The sequence below is a fragment of the Pseudopipra pipra genome, chromosome 4 (assembly GCF_036250125.1).
Source record: "Pseudopipra pipra isolate bDixPip1 chromosome 4, bDixPip1.hap1, whole genome shotgun sequence".
Classification (NCBI taxonomy): Eukaryota; Metazoa; Chordata; class Aves; order Passeriformes; family Pipridae; genus Pseudopipra; species Pseudopipra pipra.
Window position 1 is genome coordinate 18,332,141 of NC_087552.1, and position 27,044 is coordinate 18,359,184.

Consider the following 27,044-nt stretch of genomic DNA (forward strand, 5'->3'; position numbering starts at 1 on the left):
GCGGGCGGGCGGGCGGGCGCTCCGCCAGACCCGCCGCGGCGGCGGCAGCGGCAGCAGCGCAGGTGAGCGGGGCGGGCACCGGGCGGGCAGCGGGGCGGCCCCGGGGGGTCCCGGCTCCTACCTCCTACCTCCCACCTCCCGTTCTTCCCCCGCAGTGGGAGGGCTGCAGCCCCCTCCCGGGCTCCCCGCCGCCCCTTGCCCTCGTACCGCGCCCGCCGCCATGGCGGCTCCCCTGCCCTTATGTAACGCGCCCCCTGCCCTCGGGTTCCCCTCAGGTGTCCCGGGCGCCGCCTCGGCGCGGGAGGTGCCGCGGTTGTTCCCCGTCCTCGCAGCACCGCAGCACCCGTGGGGTCTCACCCCTCTGGCACCGCCGCCGGGGCGGGACGGACCGGACCGGGGCCGCTCCCGGGAGGGCCGCTCCCGGCGCCGGGGAGCGAAGCCGAGCCATTCCGATTAACCTGGAATCGCTACCAGGACTGGGCTGTGCCCCAGGCAGCGCAGGGGCGGCCCCGCTGCCCGCGGTGGGCTCTGCTCGGCGTCGGGGGGCTTGTTTGTGCTGCCGTGGAGCCCTCAGAGAGAGCCGTCACTGCCACACGGTTCGAGAAGGAGACAAAAATTAATTAAAAAAAATTAACTGAGCCAGGATTCCACGCGTTTCGAGACGCTCCATTTAGAGACCACAGCCCGAGGATCTGGTGCCCTGGCCGGCTCTCTGTTGACATCTTGTAAGGGATAACGAGTCGCTTAGCTTACTCCAAGCCAAATATTTCTTGTGTTAAAACCAGCAAGAAATTGCCTGTTGGTACTGGGGAGAGCCTCAGGAGTTCCCAGCCTCTCCTTGCTTCTCAAATAAATGAGAATTTCAGATGTCTCATCTCCTCTAACTCTTGATTTGCCTGCCTCGTTTTCCTTCCTGCTTTGATAGGTTCCACCTTCCCTTTTCCACTCAAGCCATTTGCTTGACGGATGCTGGGAGGTATCAGTTAATCACATTCTTATCCATAAGAGTAGGTACTATCCAAAAGGAAGTAGTTCACAAACTTAGTAGGGCCTCCTAGTTCATATGATCTGGATGTCTCAGTTGGTTAGGGCACAGTGCTAATAATGCTAAGGGTGTGGGTTTGACCCCCTTAGGGGCCATTCACTTAAAAGTCGGACTCGATGATCCTTGTAGGTCCTTTCCAACTCGGAATATTCTGTGATCTGTGTTACCTTCTTTGCCTAAGTCATTCCTACATATCCTGCAGTTGAAAGAGTTAAAAACCTCGGAGATACCTGGCTTTCTGTGCCTGTTGCAAAGGCTTCTGGAAGTGCAGTCAAGAAACAAATCACAGGTGTGACTATGAAAAGTACCACAGCAGGTAAAATAACTCATCAAATGTTAAACTAAAACCACAACAGGCCTGTCACGTGTGGCTTTGGTTGCTTGTAATGTAGGTGACGCTGCAAAAGGCTCAGACACCTTCTGTAAGCAGCTGGGTTTGAGGTTTTTGACTCAGTTTATGCTGATTCCCTTATAATCTCTGTGTGAACTCTTGTGCTGTGGAAGACGTGTGTCTGTGTTGTGACATGGCAAGATTGTGCCTGGGGTTTCTGTGCGCTATACTCGTGACCTCGTTTGTTTTGTAAATTGTTAGCAGCATGTCACTAGCCTGGCATCCAGTTTTCTAGTTGGCCATTTGTTTGTAAAAGCAAATTTAATCAGTGTGGCCACACAAAGACACACAGTCATTGTGTAATGACTGCCAGTAATTTGGTGCAGGGCAGCACAGTACCACATTAGCCAGTGCCTTGGTTCTTCCCCAGCAGGTTTCAAGGATCAGATTTCATAATAATAATTTCCTGCATCAGTAGTTGTAGCGTTTTGAGTTGTGAAGCCTTTTGTCTTGTATTACCACTGCCCCCTCTTGATTTCAAACAGATTTTGAAGAGCCTTACAGCTCTGGAACAAAAGGAACATGATATTGCTTTGTGGTTTGAGCTGTTTGACTTGTGAGTGTATAATATGAGGCTGCAGCCTCAGTGAATTTCAGCTCTAGGTGAGAGAATATGATGATGGTTGGCAACTAAGGCAGAGAGTTCTGGGAAGAAGGGGGTGGTGGGTGTATGGGAAACAGTTTGGCTGCACCTCTGGAATGCTCTGCTGCTTACCATGCCTTAATTTACATGCCCAGGATAAAGGGCAGCTGGCAAAGGGCTTAGAAATAATGTTGCTCTCTGTTAATACTTCCCAGGAATGGCTGAACTAAACACTGCCCTGGAGACCATTAGACTATTGCTATTTTTAATCAGGTCCATCAGAGAAGACAATAGTGCCTCCCCTTGGTAAGGGTCTGTTTTGTGTTCTTATGAATGAAATATGCTAGTTAATTTTTTAATATATCTATCAACACTTCACTGTGCTCCCATTGCACTGATTTGCAATGTTTTTTTCTTTTGTGTTCTACTTTTTGGGTATTCCCAAGGTTGCATTGCATAAATAAACCACTTCTTAGTTATACCTGTATCTGCAAAGCAGAATCCTTTGCTGTTTTGTGGCTTCTGAGGGATTTTGCTGGTTGTTCTGAAGCAAAAATAAATCAAGCATAAATAAATCATGGCATATTAGGTTGGTTGGTTGTTTTTCATAATGGAAAATTGAACAAAATTGTCAGCCTGTCATTCCATAAATCCCAGAAGACACATGACCTTTTTGATGTTTGATGGAAACTGGGATTAAACCTCAGTAGAACTTCCTGGAGCATTCAATCGAAGGGAGCAGGGAAGATGCTGTCTCAAAACAGCCTTAAGGGACTGCTAGGCAGAATTATTTCCAAAATAAGATTTTATCTGACTGTGCTTTTCATGCTCTACAAAGCATCTCTTCTGTTGAATTTTTCCAAGAAAGAGCAGTCCTTGTGGGGACTTCCAAGAAAGAGCACTGGTGGGGTTTTGGTTATAGAAGCAGATGAAAGATGGTGCCAGCTGTGCCCATTTCAGTGTTTGCTGAACTACCTGTGTAACAACACAAAACAATAATGTCAGGTGGTGCTACAAAGAACCTTTGAAATGCTGAAAGGGTTTAGAAATTGTATATCAGTGTTGTCTAAGAATCTATTTTATGAATTTCTACAAAAGGAAGCCCAGTGGTTTTAAACAAGCTAAACCAGTTAGATGTGCAGTTTCTGACTTTTTTTTTTCTTTCTGTTGAATAACTTTCTGCTGAAAAGTACAGTGGGCTTAGGTTTGTGATACAGTATGTGACTTGAACTTTCCCATGTTTGGGAAAACCATCAAGTCTTGTCTGATTTGACCTAATTGGCATGGGTATCTGAACAGTTTTTTATAAAGTTTATACGTCATCTTTGACGGAATTGGTGAATGGAGAAGGGGAGAGCACTGAGAATTTTCTACAGTATTTTGTCTATCCTTTTTTCCCCCAATGTTCCTTCTTGATGATGCATCTGTAACCAGACTGAACAGTGAACAGCTGCTTATGCAGTCCCTGCCAGAGCTGCTGCTTGTCTGCAGTTTGCACTGCAGCTGCCTCTTGCCCTTCCCACTTCTCTCCCTCTGTCTCTTCCTTAGCTCTGCCAGCTGCCCACTTTCCAAATGTTCCTGTTTTCTTAGAACAAGACAACAGCTTGACTTGTTCTGTTGGCCGGATCAAACTGGAGAAGATCTTGTCCCTGCCTGTGCTTATCTAACCTCGTGGTCAGCAGCACCAGCGGTTCATTACCCACACACACTCACAGGCTCTGTATCAGACAAGGTAGTTTTGCACGGCCACACGTAGGAACTTGTGTATATTTATATGCATACAGTCTCTGTTTATACTTGAGTCACTTCCAAAGCCTCCCTGCTCATGGAGCTACAAACTTTGCATTTGCAAAAGGCAAATTTCTTATCTTATTCAATCAAAAGGCCTTTTTGTTTTCTGAGTGAGGCCGATTGCCCTGCTCTGCGCTGATCATGGTGCGATTTTAGTTCGTCTTGTGGGTGGGTAAGTAAAATTACGTACAGGGTAGTTGGTGAAATTTCATCTGTCTTGATTTCTCCTTGACTTCTGCCCCCTTTTTTTCCAACTTCAGTACCACTGATTATAAAGAGCATTGGATTTACAGATATCATAATTCCTCTCATCTGAATGCTGCCTAGTTTTGGTTATACTGGGAGTCTTGGTTTTTTGTTTGTGTTGTATCACAGAAGTGTCTTCCTTCCATGTGTCAGAGAAAGAATAAGGACAAACCTGTCTTTCTGGGACACTGTCTCCCAAGGTACCCGGCAGGGGAAGCGGGCCATGTACTCCAACATCTAGGTTGGCTTGTTGGGCAGGATTCCTGGGGTTTTAATTTCATGATAGGGGAAAACAGAGCAATGCTATTCATGTCCTGCCACTGTCCAATGTCTACAATTTCTTTTTACTTCAAAACTGAGGTATTATACCTCTCTTGAACATAAGTACTTTATGTGACATGAGTAATTTTACACTTGATTCAGTTTCAGATTGAACTAGAATGTCTGAATCAAAATCACTTCACTTTAGGATGTTACTGTTATCTGAATTGCAGCAGTTAGAAGATAATGTGTTTGTGCTCTGACCCCCCATCCCTGCTTGCTTTTGTAAGTTTGAGGAACAGGGAATAGGGGATCCTCAGTCCCTTGCCTGGAGACCAGAACATGAACAGAACCCCTAACAACCAGAACACGAACTTTGGGGTCTGGAACAGCTGCACTCTAGAGAACAGTAGACATCATCTAAATATTTAACTTGAACAATAAAATTGCTGACTTGCTCTCAGCAAACAATGGTGAGCTGTAAATGTGTGGTTTGGTTTTTTTTATTCAGACAGTTGCTACTTCATGGCAAGTGTCAAGCAGTTGTTTACAAGGAATAACAGATGATTTTATGAATGAGGCACTTCCTTTAGTTTCCTTAGACAGTCACTTCCTGTGATGGTCACTTACACTCTTAATGTTGTCAAAATACTAAACTGTACTAAGGCTGGAAGACTTAATTGCCAACATGAAAAAGAGAGCAGGTTATTGAAGTTCTGAAACACATGGCAGTAGTTTGTTCTAGAGAGGAAAGACTGTGTATGTGTGGCATTCACCCAGTTCTAAACTAACCTCAAGTAGCTGGATGTTATGGTTGTATTACTGATGATTTGGGGAGCAGATCTGTAAGTGGCCCTTCTCTCCTTGTTTGTGGAACTGAAATACACTGACCTCCTTGACTTCAGAGTGACCTCCTGATTTCCAGAGTTTAGTATCTTGATTCAAGTGCTACTAAAATTCATTTCTTTTTCATTTAAAATCTGAGAACAGAAAATGCCTGCAGCTAAACATTCAGATGAGCCCAAGCCAGTATTTTCTGTATTGGCTGCAGCTGGTACTTTCCATAGCAGATGATGATTTGTTTGAAGACTCAAACTGTGAGATGCTGTAATTAAGACCAGTGGAGGATTTGGGGATACATATCTAAAAAGATTTGCATGACTGAGATGTGTCACAGAAACAAGATGCTCCTAAATTGGTGACTTGGGGGAAGAATTAAAATCTTATCTTAAATATTATTATCTGTCACAAAGTCTCATCAAAAGAAAACTGAAGTGTGTCAGACTACTGCTATCTGAATATTTCCCTAAGGAAATGTTGCAGAGAGACTTCTGTTGCAGAGACTTCTTTTTACCTGAGGAGCAGTAAGTGACTTGCTCTCATGTTCCCATCCACATATTTGATATAGCAATACTGGGGGCTCCCTCATCCATGTGATCTATGGCTGTGTGCCTCAGTAATGGCATTGGTTTCCTCTGGTGTGATTTCCAGTTTCTTCTCCTACAGTATCAAGTGTGTACTTAGCATGTATCAAATATATAAATCCAAATATGCACTCAACTTCTTTTCTTACGGGGCAGAGCATCTCCAAGAGCTTTGTTTGCTATAGGCATCAGATTTGGATGAAGAGCTTTGATTAAAATCAGTTGTGTTTGGCTTATGTGTTACTGCTTAGTTCATTTATAGCATAAAAAAATTGACCCCAACAGCACTGATTTATCTGAAGACTCACAGGTTCGATTTTGGTATTCACAGTGGCATAGCCAGAGCAGGTAAAATGTAGCCATCAGCCTTTTTTTATAATGAGACACAGAATAATTGGGGAAGGTATATGTGGGATTGCAGTTAAAGCATGAGGATAAATGTAGCATATGTGTCAGATGGAAAAACCTCATGACTTGGGAGCTGTGAACTATCATTTAGGAGTCAGTGGCAGTCGAAAGCAGCGCTTCTACTCACTGTAAAAATTGTTAGGTTGTTGAAGTGAGAGTGGCAGTCAAAGACCAAAATAAGCATGAGTTCCCTGGAAGTGTAGGCTAGAGATGTAGGAATGACACAATATGCTCTTCAACACCCTTGTACAGCATTTCAACTTCTCTGTTTTTTTCCTCTTGTTTGTCCATATTAATTTTTATAACTTCAGGAGGTTGTGCTTGAAGCTTCATATTCCCAATGCTAGTAGTGACTTCCTTGAAGGGCATGTTAAACAAAGCAAAGGTGGTGAATACCAGTAGTGGAAGATAAATTTGAGAACCAAAATAGCCTAACAAACTAGAAAAACAGCTTAGTATAGTAATTTGCCAAATCTGGCATAATGGAAGCTAAGTTTTCAGCAGAAAAAAAGTATTTATTGCTATAAACTGTATAAATATCCCATGGTCCATAATATCTTTGAGCGAGTTTGGGGTTTTAGAAGAATTAAGGTCTTTCTCTTAGATACCTTTTAAAGGTAATACTTACCTTGCTTAAAGCACCACAGGCAAATACTCTAGGGATGTTTGATCTTGCTTTAACCTGCCTGGCCCAGTGCAGCCACCAGCCCTGTCCATCACACAGGACACAGAGCTGACAACAACCCTGTGACCCACAGCAGAAATGAGTATGGTCGCCTCAGGTCACTTCCTGCTTTTTCTCTGGTACTGAGGCATGAAGAGCTGTAAATTCTGTAAGAGACATGGACACTTTCAAAATAGCCCAGAGGAAAATCAGTTCTGCTCCCAAGCACGTGAGTTAAATTTTTATTGTAGAAGGATTTTTTGTTCCTTTGGTCAGTCCACTTCCTGGAACGCCAGAGTCCATGAGCGGAAATCACTGAACTACAGCAATCATCTGCTCTCAGTGTAGAATTAAGAATGAATGCATCATAAATTAATTTAAAAAAGTGAAAACCAGATCTAGCCAGTGTGAGAGAAGAACATGCTACTCCATATACTCTCGAGTACCTTCAGTATTTAAAGGGGGGTTATAAAAAAGAGAGAGTGACATTTTACGTGGGCAGATAGTCATAGGACAAAGGGGGATTTTTTTTAAAAAAAGAGGAGAGATTTAGATTAGATATTAGGATGAAATTCTTTACTGTGAGGGTGGTGAGGCACTGGAACATGTTGCCCAGAGAAGCTGTGGATGCCCCATCCCTGGAAGTGTTCAAGGCCAAGTTAGATGGGTCTTTGAGCAACCTGGTCTAGTAGGAGGTGTCCCTGCCCATGGCAAAGGGTTGGAGCTGGATGATTTTTAAGGTTCCTTCCAACAGAAACTGTGATTCTATGATACATTTTGCCTTTTTCATGTCTTTTTCAAGAAGTGTGGGCAACAAGTTCACAAACAATGGCTTTTCCTAAAGGTACCTTCATAGGATTCTTGACTCTGAGTTGGGTTTTTTTGCCCTTCTCCTCTCATCCTCTCACCTTCCCCAAGTAAGATCATAAGTAGTATTTATAACATGTAATCAAAGTGTTAATGTACTAGCATTACCTAATGTTTCATTTTCTTTTTTTTTTTTTTTTTAAACAGGAAGGTGGACAGAACTGCATTTTAGGACTTAACTTCTGATGGGCTGGATTTTGTCTTGGCAGGAGTTTTTGAAGATTCACGCAGTGAGAGAAAAAACAGCCAATGGCTTCAGAATCCATGGTCCCTGAGCAGGCAAAACAACATCTGATAAAGGGAAAAAGGCGGCAGCAACAGCAGCAAACTAGACCTTCCAACAGTGATGGTGAAGATGATGTCTTTGTATTTGAGGCAAATGAGGCTTGGAAGGATTTTCACAGCTCTCTTCTTCACTTCTTTGAAGCTGGAGAGCTCTGCGACGTTACACTGAAGGTGATAACTTGTCACGCATCCATTGCATTTAACACTCTGAAGATAAAGCTACAAATAAATGTGCTGGAGGTGGCTGTGAATTTGGGTGGGGATGTGGAAGCCACAGAATACTTGTTGGATATGAGGCATCTCTAGATATGCTGATGGTTTTTTTCTTATTTAGGAGGTTTACAGCTGAAATTGAAACATTTAAGGTGAAGTGCATGACTTTGACCTCATCCAACTTGCCTTCTAAGCAAGGTCCCACAGTTGATCAGTATGTTACTGTGCAGTTTCAGCTCCTTGTAGCCTCTTTGTTCTCAACTCACTTTCATCTCCAATTCTGTCTCTTATTTCTGCATTGTGTATTGTTTTGCTACATCCTTCCCAGCAAACAGGATTTCTGGAACAAATCTGACTTCCAGCATTCTCAAAGAAAGAAAGAAAAAAAGAAAAAAACCCAGACAATTATGTTCTACAGCTGATCAAAGAATAAAGGAGGAGGAGGAGGAAGAAGCAAGTTATATGATTCTTGCATAGCATTGCTTTAATGCATTATTTGTAACTCAGCTGTATGTTCCTTATATCCTGATCCCAAGAAATTTGTATCTAGCATCCATAACAGTGGGTGCCAGCACCTACAAATATTGGGTATTGCTTAGCTAGACATCTTACTAGTGCAAGATTTAAGGAAAAGAGATGGAGCATAGTTCCTAAACCAAGAACAAATGATAATGGATGCCTTTAGGAGCAATTGTTTGCCTGCCACTTTGACTGTTAAATATGAACTGGGAAAATCCTGGACAGATGTGTGTCCTTGGTAAACCTGGTCTGCAGGAGGCATCTCATCTTTCTGAAATGCTTGGGAGACAATGGAAATCTCTGAGAGGAAGAGGTTTTTCTCCCTTCTGTCCCAGTGGACAACAGGAGTAATAAGCAAGAACATTTTCCTGTTCTGCTTCACAGCAGGTACTAAATTGCCTGTCACCAGGCACTGAGCAGGCACTCAGTGCAGTAGGTCCAGTGGCTCATAACAGTTCCCACAGGACACTGAATGACAATGCTGAAGCTGCTCAGGGTAGCTTGAGAGCCGTGAAACAATTGGGCTGAGCACTCATCATCAGGTCTATTTACATCAGTCATTTTAAAGGCATTTTGGGGAAGAAGGTCCACGTCAGAACTCTTAACAACCCTCCTCATCTCTTTTCTTGTTGACCTCATACTCACCTGCCTTCCTTTCTACCTACCCTTGTGAAAAAAAGGCAGAAAGTCTTACTTTATAAACATAGTTAAATGTATACTCCTGCTAGGGAAACTTGGCTTGGAAAATACACTTTACTGTGGCTGCAGTTTAACTTCCCCCAAGTTAGGCTTGTTTTAATGCTCATTTGTATTATCTATGTGGAGCTACTTTGGTAATTTAAGAATATTACATGACTCATCTTCCAGTGAAGGCTAAAGCAACCCATGTACATCTTACTGTACAGCTTCCTAAATCAGTGATTTTCATGTAGCTGGTAACTGTTATCTTGAATTGGAATTTTCTGGAGGGCTTGATTTTTCTTTTTGTAGCGCTCAGGCATTTGTCACGTTTTAAGAATAATTACATTTCTACTGAACTTTCTGCTTTTGTGTGTGACCTGTGATAGCAATTCTGGCAATGCTGTTGTCAGACCAATTGCTGGCTCTTAAATACGATAGTTAATAACTGAAGGGGAACTCGGATTTCAAAATACCAAGAATATGCTAGATATTTGAATATTAAGCAGATTTGGGTAACATAATAAAGCCATTTAATTAAAAAGAAAGGTTTAATTAGAGAGTGGGAGGATGGGCAGAATAAAAATATGTGAAGGTGAGAATAGCTTGGGAGCTTTCCCTGATAGAGCAGACCAGCTGGTGGGATCTTTTTGCATCAGTCCTGTTGGAGTGATGCTGTAACAGTGATAAGCAGTGGGAGCACACAGGGAGACTTCCTCTGCTCCTACGAGCTAAATCCTGGAATTTCACTGTACTGCTGCTGTCATATGAACAGTGTTAGAGGGCTGGTAGAAGGCGGAGAGTGTCAGATGATAGCATCTGCTTTTCTCCTCCTGTTGGTTTGCTTTTTGTTCATTTGGTAGGTCTGAACTGTTCCTTCTGGGGTGATCTAGTTTGATCACACTGAGCCATCCATCTTTGCCTCATTTTTAATCTGTGTACTCTTTCACGTGTCTTTGCTTTCTGTACTCAACTCACCGCTTACCAGGTAGTTTACACTTGTGTTGATCATACCCACTTTTTAAAAGGTTAGAGCAATTGTGTATTGAATCAGAGCTAGAAAAAGGTCCAAATTACCATTTTTAATTTAGTATCTTTTTTTTTTTTTTTAAATTGCAAGACAGGTCACTGTAACACCTTCATCTGAAAATGAACACGCAATTTTAGTCCATCAGGGAAAATGGTTGCCTAACTGAGCCATACCTTTATGGTAGTGCAGACTGCAGAATGACAAAGGCTGTAAGAAGGCACTCCTGTTAACACAAATAGTGGATTGTTCGTTTACCTTCAGTATTTACATTCTTTTTAAATGTAATTAAATTCTAGAATTTAGTACCTGAAAAGCCTATTTTGTGCTTTCTGATCAGAGTTTTGAAAAATACCTTGTCTCTATGGGGATACACTGTTTTTTGTGGCTAACAGATTCTAAAAATCTTGAAGTGATTGGTAACTTAATAATCCCTGTAATAACTGTTATTACTGTGGTTTTACATGAATTCGCTACTATAAAGACCATTATCAATTTCTTGATAGTAGTAAAAGTCCAGAAGTTCAAATTAAGTAGTCTAAAAATGTCACTTTACAATTTCCCCCCCTTAAAGTCTCTGAATACACATAAAACAAGTGCCTAGCAGTCTCCTTCTGTCTCCAAGATGCATCTGGAATGTTCCTAAGGATGCTTCATGTGGCTTTTAAAGAAGGGCAAGTTTAGTGCATCAGTGCTGCTGCTTCCTTGTTTTATGGCTTTGCGCTATTCTGGTGGCCAAGTTACAACTTAGATCTGCCTGGGATAAATGGATGTAGTGCCAGAAGTACAGGGCAAGTGAAGTTAATTTGTTTCAACAAAATACAGGAGCTCAATGCACATCGAGTCCAGAATTCTTATTTCAGCTTAACCGTTCATCTTTTTCACAGCCAAAACTGACATTACAGTAAAATGGAGGGTTTTTTTGTTCTTTTTTTTTTTTTTCAGGTCGGTTCAAAGCTTATCTCCTGCCACAAGCTGGTTCTAGCTTGTGTCATCCCTTACTTCAGAGCCATGTTTCTTTCAGAAATGGCTGAGGCCAAGCAGAAGTTGATCGAGATCAGGGACTTCGACGGCGACGCGATAGAAGACCTGGTGAAGTTCGCGTACTCCTCGCGGCTCACGCTGACGGTGGACAACGTCCAGCCCCTCTTGTATGCTGCCTGCATTCTGCAGGTGGAACTGGTGGCAAAGGCCTGCTGTGAATACATGAAGCTGCACTTCCACCCCTCCAACTGCCTGGCAGTCAGGGCGTTTGCCGAGAGCCACAACCGCATTGACTTGATGGACATGGCCGATCAGTTCGCTTGCGAGCATTTCGCGGAGGTCATGGAGTGCGAGGACTTCGTGAGTGTGTCACCGCAGCACCTCCATAAACTCCTGTCCTCCAGTGACCTAAATATTGAAAATGAAAAGCAGGTTTACAATGCTGCTATCAAGTGGCTGCTGGCCAATCCACAGCATCACGCCATGTGGCTGGATGAAATACTTGCACAGGTAGGGCTGACCGAGGCACCACGTGCCTGTCTCGTCAGTGGTTTAGTTGTATAATCAACTGTTTGCACTTGGGTAGATCTCAAGACGAAAAATGTTCTCAGCTGTTGGTGCCTCATCTGGTGTTCACAGTTGTGAGCTGACCATGGAAGCAGGTTAGATCTCTGGAATATCAGGAAAAAGTGGTATTCTGTTTCTGTACAGAGAAGAGTACTCGCTTTGTGCTCATGGCTGGGAGGGAGTCAGCAAAAAGCTACATCTGTGCTAGAGCAGAAACTTCTTAGATTTACTTGAAACAGAGCAAGCCATTGCTTCTCTTGATTTGACAGTCCTACAGCCTGAAACTACTGCCTTTGCTGGCACGTATTTGTACTTAAGAAAGGAGTCAAAACTACTGAGTTTTTTTACATGGTTAGGAAAGTAAAACTGTAACAGAGACATGTCACATCAAGTCATGCTTCTAAAATATTTCATGTGTTTAATTAAAAAAAGGCTAAGATATGTCAGTCCTCCAAGTAGGCCAGGAAACATGATAGACCTTTTAAATGCTCGCTAGACTAGCACTGGTTATGTGTAGGAGTCAAAAGGAGTTGGCAGTTCAATTGTCCAGAGTTGATGCGAGTTCACTGCTTCTGAAAGAAACACAGGTATCAAAAGGTCATTCAGCTGAACTTATTTGGACACCCATCAGACCTCCTCCTGTCAAAGCATTAGGTACTCCAGTTATTCAAGTTCCACATATGCTGGTTATGGAGTTTAAAATACAATATTTGAGACAGGTATGGGGAACCTGTGCTGGGGAGGATTGGGGTGCATGCTATGCACTGCAGAATGCCCCATGTGTCTTAGTAGGATCAGCTGTGTGTTTTCAGTTGTCACTTTGAATACTTTGCATTTGGCTCAGTTGCTAATATTGATGTTACATGAGTGAGGAAACGTCCACTGAGATGCTGCTGTCAGTGTCTTCATGTGTCATTTTTCACATTTCCTAGTAAAAGATGGTTTATTAACTGTCTTCCAAAAACCTTCAGTTTCATCTAGGCTAGCATGAGGTTTTTGGTACAAAAAGCCCTTCTTTAGTGCATTATAATTAACTTTACAGGTAATATATATATAAAAAAGAGTATTATTGCCCAGTTCTGCTATCACATGAGATTAACAACTTCATTCTATTGATACCAGAGTATCAATATATATATATATACCCGTATTGAAACCAGAATCTGTATTGAAGCAATAAAAAAGTAAACCCCTTCCTATACATATGGGTTATTTACCAGAGTATATGGAGCCATCAGTTGACTTGGACATTATTGCTAGCTGAAAACATGACTGGGCTTATCAACAGTTTTTATCCACATCATAATCAGCCTTATGGGTTTTGCTGTCATAATCAGGTTCTGAGTGTGTCAGCCTGGAGTTCTTACCACATCACTAACCTCAGGAGCCTGTCAGCAGGGCTACGGTGGTGCTTTAAAGCAGCCTAAAATAAGCCGGGCCAAAGTAAAGGAAGAAGTGGGACTGAAAGCAAGTAGGTAAGGAAAAACTGGTAGAGACACATGCTTATTTGGAGGCAGGGACACTTGTCAGTGATATAACAGCACCATCCTGCTGCTCTGAGAAGCCCTGGAGATACTGGACTTCACCACTGAGCTAACTGAGAGCTGCTTGGCAGCATTGACTCCAAACCTTAAGAAATCAGGTGGAGGTTTACCTCAGTTCCCCCCACTAACACCGATCCTACTTGTGCCCCTGATTATACATCATATGCTTCTTTACTGTTTCTCTCACAAGGAAAAATGAAAGGTTTGCTGAAATAAATGACAGAAAGGCTTTAGAGAAGGAAACAATTGGCTCTCAACGTTTTTTTTAAAATCTCAAATTCTGTCAAGTCTGTGTCAAAGAAAGGTGTTACTGCGCTAGCAATACGTACTTCATAGGTCATGCTGACAGTTCATGCAAGTCTTTTTGACTTGCCAGCCAAAGAAAATGAACCATTCCAGCATAAGCCCTCCTTACATTAGCATAGCAGTGACCCAAAAATTCATACCCTCCACAGACTAACCTGACACAGGCTACCCTGGTGAAGTCACAGGTGCTGCCTGCATCACACCTGGCACGTTCAGCTGCAGCACAGGCAGCTGCACTTCTCCCACACAGCCTGGGCCAAGGGACAGTTCTCCGCTGTTGCTTAAGTGCAAATGGTTGTAGCAAACATTTGTCACTCAAAAGAACTGTTCATATCGCTGTTATCTGGGAAAAAACCATGCAAGCCGCTCTCTTCAGTGAGGAGCGTGGGGCTGCCAGCTGGCCCAGGAGCTGCCATCTGTTACATGTGCGTCACTGTGACTGGTGAGACTCAGCCAGTTCAGCCAGTTTCTCCAACTGTGTTCATTCCTGTCAGGTACGGCTGCCTCTCTTGCCCATTTGTTTCCTTATGGGCGTTGTGGCAAAGGAAGAGATTGTCAAGCAGAATCTAAAATGTAGGGATTTGCTGGATGAAGCAAGAAACTACCACCTTCACCTGAGCAGCAGGGCAGTGCCTGACTTTGAGTACTCCATTCGCACAACACCAAGGAAGCAGACTGCTGGTAATTAAATGTGTGTCTGGTTATCCGGTAGGGAGTGGTGTGGAGGAAAGGCAGCACATCTGTGGAGGTATATTGGTATCAAGCAGGCATGGTTTGGTATCCAGGATTGTTAATGAGTTAATGCAAAATTGGGAAAGACATTATGTGCCGTTCTGGTACTTAGATAATGTGCTGCATTTTCCTAGCAGAACTTTAGCAGTCATTTTCTTTCTTTAAAGCATGTATTTATCTTGATTGGCTCTATCTGTATTAAAGCTAGAGCTGTTAAGTATGTTATGACCAGGCAATCTGTTCAAAGCTATACCAAAAACAGTGGACAGTTATCTTTTGGTGTAAGGCTGAGCTAACTTTTAAAGTCTTTGACTAACCTGCACCAAAAGTGAGTGATGAATATTAGACTGCAAATCCTCGTTTTTACGTTGTTATATTTAACAAACAATGTATTGATCTCCTTAAGCAAAATCACAAAAAAAGCGTATTTAAAATATACACTGTGTTTGCAAGAGCATAGATAGCCAATTGCCATAGCAGCATGCCAAGCAAAGGCCAAAATCCAGTATGCAGTTATGCAGGGCTGTGCCCTTGAAGTGAAATACAACTTCTCCCAAATGATGTAATTTTCAGTTTGCTCTGCTATACAGTTTTTTTTCCCCATCCTCCTGCTAGTTCTCTGGAAATGTGTTTTGTCTTCTTCAGGTGTGCTGTTCTGTGTCGGGGGCAGAGGTGGATCAGGCGACCCCTTTCGCAGCATTGAGTGTTACTCTATCAGTAAGAACAACTGGTTCTTCGGCCCCGAAATGAACAGCAGGAGGAGGCACGTGGGTGTGATCTCTGTGGGAGGTCAGTAACCCTATTCAAGCAACCCCATTCAAAAGGCACTTGTTTTGTTCCTTTTGCTGGAGTTAATACTTTTTACTACTTGTACAAGTAGTAAACTACTTTACTTGTTTAATTATTGAATATTCTTCACTTTAGTAAAGCTTCTTTCCTGAAGGAGTGTTTGGTTCTGAACCAATCTAAGGCCATACTTACTGAAAAGACATTATTATGAACTGATAGAGTTGGGGCTGTTCAGACTTGAGAAGAGAAGGCTCCATGGAGACCTTATTGTGCCCTTTCAGTGCTTAAAGGGAGTTTACAAGAAAGATGAGGACAGACTTTTTAGTAGGGGCTGTTGCAATAGGACGGGGGTAATGGTACTAAAAGAGGGTAGATTCAGAGTAGATGTGAAGAAATTTTTTTACAGTGGGGGTGGGGAAACATTGGAACAGGTTGCCCAGAGAGGTGGTAAATGCCCATCTCTGGAGGCATTCAAGGTCAGACTGGGTGAGGCTCTGAACAACCTGATTTGGTTGAAAATGCCCCTGCTCGTTGCAGAGGGGCTGGACTAAATGACCTTGAAAGGTTCCTTCCAACCCAAATGATTCTATGAGTCTATGAACTGTATATACCCCATTGCCTTAACAGGGGTTTTACTTTTTATAAATCCACGTATAAAAAATGGCCTTACACAGCAGTCAGCCAGTCCTCATTAGAACAGATTCCTGGCTGAGTACAGCATATAAATATATAAAGTCCATACTTACTTAAATTCTGATATTGAAAACATTTAGAAGCTTTAACCGTTATTTGAGCTCTTTGTTTCCACATAGACAGGGATATTATATAAATAAAAACTGAAATGTTGCCAAGCACTCTGTATATCAAAAGATGTGTATGTGTTCAGGTAAAGTCTACGCAGTAGGTGGACATGATGGAAATGAACACTTAGGAAGCATGGAAGTATTTGATCCTCTCACAAACAAGTGGATGATGAAGGCATCAATGAACACAAAGAGGTATATGTGTACCATGATGCAAAATTTAAGTCCTAGTATGTGATATATCATTTCTTGCTGCTGCTGGAAAATATCATGTCTGCCCTGCCTTTATTCGGGTTTTCAAAATGCTGTTTCTAGGAATTTTTCTCCCTATTTTGGAGCTTTGTGCTATAAAGGTATTATCCTTATCTTCTTTTTTGGGGGGAGTTGGCTTCTGGAGCAGAAACCTGTTCTACTGCAGCTATGCTTATATTCTGGTATCAAGGGCCTTTCTGCTATGCCCAATAAACAACTTGAAACTGATGAACTGGTTCTGTGGATTTTTTGCTCTTTTTAAGAATGAACAAGATAACTGCCAGCATAACATGAAAAGTGGAATACTGCCCAGCAAACAAGTAGCCACCTATGTTTTTGCCTCAAAAGGCCGGAAGGACTAAAACACTGAATGTCCACTTGAGGATTTTTCTTGCCTTTTGACATTTAAGATTCTTTTAAGGAGTTACTGGACTCACGGATCTGTAATTTTTTTGTTTCTGCTGCTATTTAAACCATCGTACTTAATTCTACATTCCATTTTGTTTGTTGTTTTTAAAAGCATCCTGTACAAGTAGGAGCATACTGAGCACGGCTAAGTGCTTTGTAGCTTTAATCAAAATAGAAAACAACTGCCATCATTAATGGTGCCTGTTATCTGTTGAGGCAATTTAAGATAAGCCCAGGATATTGCCACAATGTTTGTTCTGTACAAAGATTGTGCCTCCCTTGCTTCTGCCCACCCGCCCATCTGTGAACCTGCCCTCTGTATAATGAGACAAGAATGTTCCCAAGGACATGGTAAATCATCTCTCTTGGTAGTTAAAGCAGAAAGTAGACAATGCTTTTTAATTTTGTACTACCGATTGTACTGTCATGTTGATAGATTCAGTAGAAACAAACCTGAGAACCATTTTAACACTTAATTTAAAAATCAGAATGGAAGAAATTGTGATTACATCTTGCTAGAGTTCAATCATCTAATATCTAGCACAGGTTTGCCTTTTAGTATGTACCAATATTCCCCTTCAATCATTCCCAAATTGTAAAAGCCAGCTATACCAACAAAGTTAAAACCAGCAGGTTTTGGTTCTTCATCGGATTCAACAAACAAAATCGGAGGCATGAAATTCAGTACCCAGACAGACAAAGCAAATATCTAAGACCATCTCAGATATCTGAGCATGTGAGTAGAGGACTTGGGCCTTAGGTGACATTCGGTCAAAACAGTATTCCATGCCCCTCTGGCACAGGTGTGCAGAGGGCCAGCTACATTATTTACTATAAACTTCACTTTTTAAATTTTCGCTGCTTTTTTCCCCATAGTTCGAAAGAGGTGCCAGTCATGTAACATTGCACTTGATGTGTCATTCCCTTTCCTCGAGGATTTGCGCTGAGGTGTTGATCCTGTTGTTTTCCTAGGAGAGGAATCGCCCTGGCCTCCCTTGGCGGCCCCATTTACGCAATAGGAGGTTTGGATGACAACACCTGCTTCAGCGACGTGGAACGGTACGACATCGACTCCGATCGGTGGAGCACAGTCGCCCCCATGAACACTCCCCGGGGAGGAGTCGGCTCCGTGGCCCTGGTGGTAAGTGACTGTTTACCCCCAAGTCAGGGCCAACCGAGGAACCGATCTGCTTTTCAAATCTGCTTCTACAAGGCAGAACACGAGATCTTAAACAAAATGCAGCTGGTGGGTCTGAGCACCTCTGGTCATCAAAATCCTATGGAACTGTGCAAAAGGTGAGGATATTTAGGATAATACTCGTATCAAACTGAACTGTTTCAACAGTATTTGAGGTACTGGGAGCAAGTATTAGAACCCTTCTAACTAGCACGTGGCTAGTGCTTCCTGTCTCACTCAGAAGTCTGGTTTGGCATGGTCACTATGGTACCAAATGCATCTGCACTTTAAACCCTCTGTTGCCATATATGCTCTGCAAAATAGCTGCAACATTACATAACTTTTTTCTTCTTTAATTGGAAGATGGCATTTATGTTAGATAATTAAGTCTGTTACTGGAATTCTTAAATAAAGTAAATAATTAGGACTGTGTGGATATACCAGGTTTTCCTATAATTTTAACATTGCTTATGGAAAGCTGAGTAAAGACAACTACATTACTAATAATCTTTCCCTACACAACTGTTTTCCAGAACCACGTTTATGCTGTGGGGGGCAATGACGGTGTAGCATCTCTTTCCAGTGTGGAGAAGTATGATCCCCATTTGGATAAGTGGATAGAAGTGAAAGAGATGGGTCAGCGAAGAGCTGGGAATGGTGTCAGCGAGCTCCATGGCTGCTTGTATGTTGTCGGTGAGTAGGGATGTGGCATTTTGTAGTGCTGGTGCTGCCAAGTACTGGCCTGTGGAAGAAGCTGTTGTTGCTAGAGGAACTGGGGAACAGATAGACCTGACCTGTACTTGATGTTCTTGGGCAGGAGAAGATAGCAAGTACAACCATGACACACTTAAACAAAGGTATGTTAGCAAGGAAATAAAAAAGCAGTTGCTAACCCGCATTTCAGGAGGGTTATACTGTTCAACACAATATGTCTATATTAGAAAACTCTCTTAGACTCACTAATCTTGGGTTTCCTTTTAGGAAATGATTTTTAAGTTCACACACTTTCAAAGCTTTTTAGTTGTGTTCTGAGTGTAGACAACAGTAGCTTTTTCGCGCTTATTCCACAGCCTGTTGTCCTGTGCGCTACCTTTTACCTGCTTTCCTGAGGGAGGAAGATGCCAGGTAGGTGTGCCATAGTGGTAGTTGCAGAGCTCTGCCTTGTGTATTATCATAAATGCTTACAAAGGTTTCAAGCAGAATGCTTCTCTGAGAGCTGCCCCAGCAAGGGGAAAGCATCACCGAAGTGTTACATGAGGAATTTTTGTTTCCTACTGAAGTATTTGTCAGTGCTGTAACTTGAGAACTCTGCAAGAGTGTGTTTTGCATAAACTAAACTAAGATTGGGACCATCTTTTTACTGGTCTTTGGGGTTTTTCCTGTTCCAAATGGGAAGCTGTTTCATTGTAAGTATGATGAATTCAAGGAGAAAAATAATAGAACTAGACCTCTTGCAACTTGAATAGAAGAAAACTGTCGCCCTGGGCGATGCTTGTACAGTGACAGGAGGGAGAGCTGCTAGATTAATTTTTAGGGGCTTGGAAAGTTCTAGTAAAGAGGGAGCTGGACAGTACCCCCGAACACTGAGAGTAGCCTGATAATGCCAGTCCTGGGCATCACCTGCAGCAAAAGTGGCTAAAAACGGATAAACGTGATGGTTCTTTGCAGGTGGCTTTGACGACAACTCCCCGCTGAGCTCGGTGGAGCGGTTTGACCCACGCAGTAACAAATGGGAATATGTGGCAGAGCTCACAACTCCAAGGGGTGGTGTTGGCATCGCGACACTGATGGGAAAGATTTTTGCAGTTGGAGGTCATAATGGCAACGTGTACCTGAATACAGTGGAAGCATTTGATCCCGTAGTGAATAGGTAATTTTAAATGTTTTATTTGGCTTAGTAAGACAATGAAGTCTGCCTATATGAAAACACAACATGACAGCGTGCAGCAGGAGTCTAGCTGTTGTTTCCTGGTAATAATTGAGTAATATCCATGACTGTCAATATAGGACTGCTGCCTATGCCACTAGGTTTTTCTTGTAAATATTTAAGCACCTCCTCCCTCCTCTGCCTCCTCTGCATCCCTTGTTCATTCAGTAACAATCTACAGAGAAATAATAAGCCACTGGGGTGCATTTTTGTGCAGGGCAAACAGCTAGGCTGTGTAAAAGAATTTCGGACACAGAAAATAAATACTTTCAGATTGCTCAGAAAGGACAGGAACTGACTTTTCTTTTTTCCCTCTGCCACGTTCCGTAGGTGGGAGCTCGTGGGCTCGGTGTCACACTGCCGGGCAGGGGCAGGCGTGGCCGTGTGCTCCTGTCTCAGCAGCCAGATCCGGGATGTGGGCCAAGGATCCAGCAACGTTGTTGACTGCATGTGAGCTCTGCCGCCTCCTCCAAATTCCAAAGGAATGATAATAGGGAAGCACTGCAGAGCTTTTAAACACTGTGTTTTGTATGGTAGGTTAAGAAATCAATCTAGTACATTTTCTTTGTGAAAATGGTACCTTCTGCAGCTGTAAAGCTTTTGGTGACTTTTTATCAATAGTGATACAGAAAAGCCTGTGATAACATGGAATAAAAGTGTGACTCACGGGAGTCACAAGAGCTGCAATCATCCCCTTTTTGAGGAGCTGTAATTTCAGAATCATTTGAGGCAGCTGTTGCAGGGACTCATTATTACAGGAACTGTAAAGCAGGCATGGGGAGAAGGCAGAAATTGTTACTGCTGAACTTCACCCAACAGCCCTGCTACATGTTTCCTGGAGGACTTGAGTGCCATTTAATATAACTTATTTTCTGGAATGAAGTCTTAAACATTTCCTAATTGTACAAGAGCTTTGTAACACAAGGCATCTCAAATTTTAGAAGGTAATGACATCCCTGGTGCAAAATAAAATAACTGAGGCAGAGAAGTTCACTGCCTGCCTCCCAAGGGACTGCTGGCAGCAGTGGAACTCAGTCTGAACTGTCTTTCAAACTACTTTCTTGAGCTAATACACGTGTTAGAAAACAGAAAAGATTCTTGCCCTGAGTTTAGCCACTGCAATACCATTTTTATATGAAGTGGAAGTGCATAATAAAATTTGCAGTAAAGACCTTTAAATGCAACTCTAGGAGATGACACAACCAGTATCAGTATCCAGTAGCAACTGGTAATTCTCGAGGTACTGGCTCTTTTAAGAAAGTAGGTAGATAGCCTCAAAACAGGTAGATGATGAAAAGCTTACATAAACCAAAGAGAATCAGAAAAAAAACAATTGGGAATAAACCAGTACTTACATAAAAAATTGAAATAGGAATTTGACAGTCCTGCATACAAACACATCTCGTTAGGCAATCAGAAACTCTGAATTCCGAGTAAAGTCCAGCTGGAAAGATTGCTGATTCTTGTTCCTGCATCACCTTGAAAAACCAGCAACTGACAATCCTTTGTGACCAAAGTTTCACATTACCAGGTTGTTCCAAGTGACCTGGGAGAGCAGCAAACTTCTCTGCATTCAGGCCTGAGGAAGAGGCAGGACAGCATGAGCGTAAGGTGCAGTCATGCTTTGCTGCTGAATTACCATGGTTTAGCTGTCCTGTCCAAAATGGCTTGCACTTTGGTAGCACCCAGGGACACAGTGAATGGTACTGTAAATAATGAAACATTGCAATAAACATTTGTACTTCAAAGGACCTCGTTTGTAGTATGACTGGAGCATGCTATTGCTGGGAAACATTACAACATGGAGCATTTTTTGGTTTCTGCAGTGTATAATTCTCAACAGAAGGCTTTTGACAGCAGAGAAAACCCTGTGTTACAGCTGCGAGTTGTACCACCCTGCTACCTGCCTTGCAAGGCTGTGGTTACTCTTGTGGCTCTTAACTTGATTAGGAGGGGTGGAAAGAAGGGAAGCAGGTTCTCTCTCTGGGACCAGATGGGTTTTTCTATGGGTGTCTGGCTAACAAAAACCCCCCAAGTTTTCTACGAAGTGACACTGACTGTGAAACAAAGTAGCCTGGCAGTGCTACATTTCTCCTCTTGGTGGGACAGTGGGAGCACCCTTGAGGGCAACATGTGAGTAATGCACATCTGGAGCACACTGACTGTAGTCACCTACCAGGCACCAAAGGGAGAAGTGTCCAGAGGGAAATCAGGTGACAGCAAAGGCACTGGGATTCTGTACCGTGTGGGAGGAGCTCTGCTGTCACCCTGTGGCTGTAAGTAGGTCTGAACAGGATCCCAAGACAGACATCTCAGTCGTATTTCAATGTGCAGCTCTGCCCCAACACCCGTGCTCAGGCCTTTGGAGGTGAATCCTTAAGGACTGGCATGAAAACTGCAAAGCAGGTTTACAAGGAACAACCCTGTTGCTGTACAGTGGTGTCCACATTTTTAATCTTAGATGGCACCAGAGCTACAAATATTTTGTGTGGAGCTGTTTTTAGAGACACTACTGCTGGAAATGTAACAATGATGTAAAATTATTAAAAAAAAAATAAAAATGCAGGATTACTTTGGTGACAAACTGTAACTACCTACCTGCACATAAAGCTGTTGTGATTTAACACTGGCAAACTCATTTTGCTTCTTCCAGTACTGGCAATGGGATAATGATGACAAAGGAATACCCTCCCTGGTCCATGCTGAGGGACAGAGCAGCCCCTGCATTTGCAATACTGAAGTTTGTGAACATTCAGGGCCAGGAAATCATTGCATCTAAGGATGATACACATCTGATCCCAAGTGTGGAATTGTCTCTGCTGATGTTAATGACCTTTTCCTGCATGTAAAAGCCTTGATCTCTCCCTTGAAAACTGTAAACCCAAAGATGCCTGTTAGTACATCCTTTAAATGCAATTTAAAACTCATTTTGGATGAATCAGGTGTGGTCACAGTTAATCACATGAGTTTGTGGCCCACTGATTTTACTGATGTCATGTGCTTTTGGGAGGAGCACAGTCAGACTTCGGACCACTTTTGACCAGCCCTCTTGGCCGTGTATCTCCAATCACGTGGGTGCAGCCACTGCTTACAAGCCGCCCTGCTGCCACCCACCCCACCTTCTGGGACACGCCACCTCCCCATCTCCGCTGCCCTGCGGCCCCACAGGCACCCTCACACACAGTGCTGCTCCTCACCTCGGGACTTGGACAGAAACCTCCCAAACCATACCACTGCCAAGGGCAGCTGTGTCTTATGGAGAGTTTAATCTGAACAGTTCTATGAATGGAAGATTGGCACAAAGGCAAAGATTTTCCTTTAAGTTATATTTCTGATCGCTACGCTGAAATAGTAATTTCTTATTGTTTTTGTTTTTTTTTCCTGATCAATAATGCCACAATGATGCAAGGACCTTGCATGGATTAATGTTTGTTTCAATTTTTGTAAAATACCTCCTTTCAAAAGAATTGTAAATTCACACCATATTATTTCCATTCAAAGGGAATTGTGGTCATTTGGTTATACTTTCACAGCTTCAAATCCTTTTTAGTACTGCTCTTCCCCAATGGCATCATCATTCCTAATAGAGCCATGCTTGCAGCAAAACTCTTTGGATTTGACATCCTGCTAAAATACTTGGCTGTGAGTATCTTAGAAGGCGACATGTGATACTTGAATACTTTAAAATGTAAACAAAATACATACATGCACTCGTAGTCCCATCAGGAAGACTGCAAACTTCCCTCCTGTTTAAACACCGGCTGAGACAATGATTCCACTGGAACGCCTGCCTGCAGAGGGGGATGCAGCCCTGCGGGTAACCGAGCCCGCGCGGGCAGAGAGCTCTGCTCACACCCTGTGTTTATCAGCACAACCAACAGGCATCAAGCAGCGGCCTCGGAAAGCTGCACGGGAGAAGCAGCGGGAGGCAGGAAGCAACAATGATCCCAGCCAGGCGAGGGAGGGATCCCTGCCTGTCTCCGGAGTCTTCCTTCAGATGCGGTGGGATTAGGGGGCAGTTATTGCAGTGCCAGTGTTGTTAACCCTTTTAGGGTTAACACACTACAAACGGAGGGCAGACTGGACATGTCAGAAGCAGTTTGTTCATCAAAACCAAGGAACTTCTCTTGCCTGTGATCTGGTAAGGCACTCCTTTCTTTTAGAGCAATGGGAAGGTAAATGAAAGCACAACTGCTGCCCGCAGGACTGGCAGCAGGTGCTGAAACCAGCACTCGGGTGAACAGCCTGTTTCTCTGTGCTCCACCCCACTGCATTCCAGTGCAAGCAACAGTGTTAGAGACAGTCCAGCAGCTCTAAGGCTACTGAAGCACCAGGAGATTTTATGAGATCGTTTTTCTGCCCTGAACTTTTTTCTGCACTCACCTAAAATCAGGAGTGCCTTTGTGCATCCTGGCTGCAGGACCTCGGTTCTGTATCTTACCTCCACTTGCAACAACATTTGATTCCTGGAGTGATTCCATCTCTTCTAGTAGCTGGAAACAAGCTGCATGAGAAATTCACATCATCAGGCAAAATATCTACAAATGGCAATCACTGAGGAACGGGGTCAGGCCTGAGCAAACAAAGGTTTGTTAGAGATAAAATCCAGCGCTCAGAACGCAACACTGACTGCGCAGTTTCACAGCTCCAGCCCGACACAAGTGCCCTGAACCACCATGAGAACCAGAAGTTGTGTTCACCTTGCTGTCTGTGTGTTCCCTCTGCCTGTTGAGACAGCTGCAGGATGCTCAGCTGATCCCGTGTGACGGGACCACAGCTCCCGCGTGGAATGACACAGATTCATTTTACAAACAAGTTGTCAACAGGCGATAAAAATTCAGCCAATTAACCCATTCAAGATTAATTAGAACAAATGCCTGGAAAATCCTTAACTCCAGACTGCTCCACAGTTAAGTGGGGCTTTCTATCTTCATTGAGGCCACAACTGCTTTTAAAACTATATTCAGCATCACTGCAGTGCAGTTTTGCAAAACCAAGTTCTCTATTCCAGATGCTCTACTTAAATTTTTTGCTATCCACTTTTACCACATCTGTACTTATTTCCTAAGCTTTGCATGTTCTCTTAACTGGAACTGGCAGCAAATAAAGCTCGCTCAGCCAGGAGATGAAACTTCTAGTTGTAATTCTTTCTTGGCTCTATCATCAAGGATGGTGTTGCTGCCACTTTGTGGCATTTTAACGCACTTTCTTTTACTCCAGTGCAGTTTCTTTTTAAAGCTGTTTCAGCTGGGATTCAAACCCATGTGTTCCTAGCAGAATTGTTCCCCGGTGAGACTTGACCCACTCGGCCACGGGGTGGGTGGGAAGGGCTGGACCGCCTTAGACAGCCTTTACGGAGAGAGGGGTGAGCCCTGGAGGCCGCCATTTTGTTGTACGGTGCATGCAAAGGGAGCGCCACGTTTCCCGAACGTAGGCGGCCGTCATGTTGTTGTCCGGCGATTCAGGTGGACGCGGGGCGCGGCGGCCACCAGCACTGCGGAGACGGGAACCGAGAACTGGCCCTGCCCCGCCGTGCCCCGAGCGGGAGGGGAGAGCGCAGAGCAGGGAGAGAAGGGGCAGAGAAGCACAGCAGCCCCCGCCGCCTCCCCATTGGATGCCGTGAACTGCGCTTCGCTCTCCTATTGGTCACAGCGCGACTCGCACCGCCTCCCTCACCGTTCCATTGGCTGCTGTCTCTGTCAATCCCGATAGGTCCCCAGGTCCTCCCGAAAACGTGAACAGAATATATAAAAAATAAAAAGAAATTAAAAAAAAAGAGAAAATTTAAAAAACCCCACCCAAATAAAAAAGAAAATAAAATTATTTAAAATATTATTTTCGATTTATTTTCATTTATTTTTATTATATTTTTATTTAATTTTTTTTTAATTTCTACTTTAATTTTTTAATTTTTAATTTCCATTGCCATTTTAATTTTTATTTTTTATTAAATTTTTATTTTATTTCTGAATTTATTTTAATTTTTTATTTTATTTTTATTTTATTTTTAATTTTATTTTTATTTTTGAACTTATTTTTATTATTTTATTTTTTTTATTATATTTTTATTTTATTTTTATTTTTATGGTGTCCTGGGGTGCATTAGGAAGAGCATTGCAAGCAGGTCAAGGGAGGTGATCTTGCTCCTCTACTCAGCCCTGGTGAGGCCACATCTGGAGTGCTGTGTCCAGTTCTGGGCTCCTTAGGACAAGAGAGACACAGAGCTCCTGGAGCGGGTCCAGTGGAGGGCAACTATGATGATGACGGGACTGGAGCATCTCTCTTAGGAGAAAAAGCTGAGGAGCTGGGCCTGTTCAGCCTCGAGAAGAGACAACTGAGAGGGGACCTCATCAATGTCTATTAGTATCTGAAGGAAGGGTGTCCAGAGGATGGAGCGAGGCTCTTCTTGATGGTGCCAAGCAATAGGACAAGAGGCAATGAGCAGAAACTGATGCACAGGAAGTTCCACCTGAATGTGAGGAAGAACTTTATTGCACGAGTGACCGTGCACTGGAACAGATTGCCCAGAGACATTGTAGAGTCTCCCTCACTGGAGATATTCAAGAGCCATCTGGACACAATCCTGTGCAATGTGGTCTAGGATGACCCTGCTTGAGCAGAGAGGTTGGACCAGATGACCCACCGTGGTCCCTTCCAACCTTGCCCATTTTGTGATTCTGTAAATATTGCTATACTTTTTGGCGGGGCTGTGATTCCTCAAAAGTGCATCTGATTTTACAGCACTGCAATCCCTAGAAGAATCATGTTAAAGAAGCTCTTACTATTTCAGAAAAATGAAACCTGACCACCAGTTACTTTTAACTTCCTTCTCTCCAATCTTCTGTTTCTCTCAATCCTCAACACCTCTCTAATGCCTCAGTGAAGAGGCACCTGAAAATATATCATGAAGCAGAATGAGCAGGCTGGGATATTCAGTTGACAGCACTGTTCTGACACTACTATTCATGAAACTAGTAAACCTCAAGCTGCTTTCCTCTGAAGAAAACAAGACTTAAGCAGAGGTTAATCCTGGGCTTTAGGTGCTCAGAAACACTACTCTCTTCTGCAAGAGGTAGGCTTGGTTTGAGAGTCTAGCAGGTTTGCTTTGCTGGGTAAGGCAGTGCAGATTTCACTCCAGGTTAGCTCATACTGA

At 43.1% G+C, this 27,044-nt stretch overlaps 1 protein-coding gene and 1 long non-coding RNA gene across 7 annotated transcripts; one reads left to right on the forward strand and one right to left on the reverse strand.

The window, feature by feature from the left end:
- Nucleotides 1-21,642, forward strand: KLHL8 (kelch like family member 8). 6 transcript variants are annotated; one of them, XM_064651824.1, is made up of 11 exons: nt 1-62; nt 2,235-2,325; nt 7,828-8,136; nt 11,348-11,896; nt 14,298-14,484; nt 15,181-15,324; nt 16,211-16,322; nt 17,760-17,928; nt 18,498-18,657; nt 19,633-19,834; nt 20,222-21,642. In XM_064651824.1, exons 3-11 carry the CDS (start codon nt 7,930-7,932, stop codon nt 20,343-20,345), a joined length of 1,854 nt encoding a protein of 617 aa, XP_064507894.1. In that variant the 5' UTR covers nt 1-62; nt 2,235-2,325; nt 7,828-7,929; the 3' UTR covers nt 20,346-21,642. The 6 variants fall into 6 exon arrangements, with proteins under 6 accessions (XP_064507894.1, XP_064507895.1, XP_064507898.1 ...); XM_064651825.1 differs by having other exon boundaries at nt 7,890-8,136; XM_064651828.1 differs by lacking the exon at nt 20,222-21,642 and adding an exon at nt 19,035-19,089 and having other exon boundaries at nt 19,633-19,742.
- On the reverse strand, nt 19,836-25,652 carry LOC135412883 (uncharacterized). The gene is made up of 2 exons (XR_010430003.1): nt 24,592-25,652; nt 19,836-24,395 (listed from the first exon to the last, which is right to left on the reverse strand). It is a non-coding gene; the product is annotated as an uncharacterized LOC135412883 (long non-coding RNA).
- Between the last annotated feature and the right edge of the window lie 1,392 nt (nt 25,653-27,044).

Excerpts from the sequence above, each read along its gene's own strand:
- KLHL8 (XM_064651824.1), top strand. The coding sequence starts at position 7,930 with ATGGCTTCAGAATCCATGGTCCCTGAGCAGGCAAAACAACATCTGATA. Across the intron at positions 15,325-16,210 it reads GGGTGTGATCTCTGTGGGAG|GTAAAGTCTACGCAGTAGGT; the intron begins GTCAGTAACCCT and ends GTATGTGTTCAG. Across the intron at positions 18,658-19,632 it reads TGGCTGCTTGTATGTTGTCG|GTGGCTTTGACGACAACTCC; the intron begins GTGAGTAGGGAT and ends GGTTCTTTGCAG.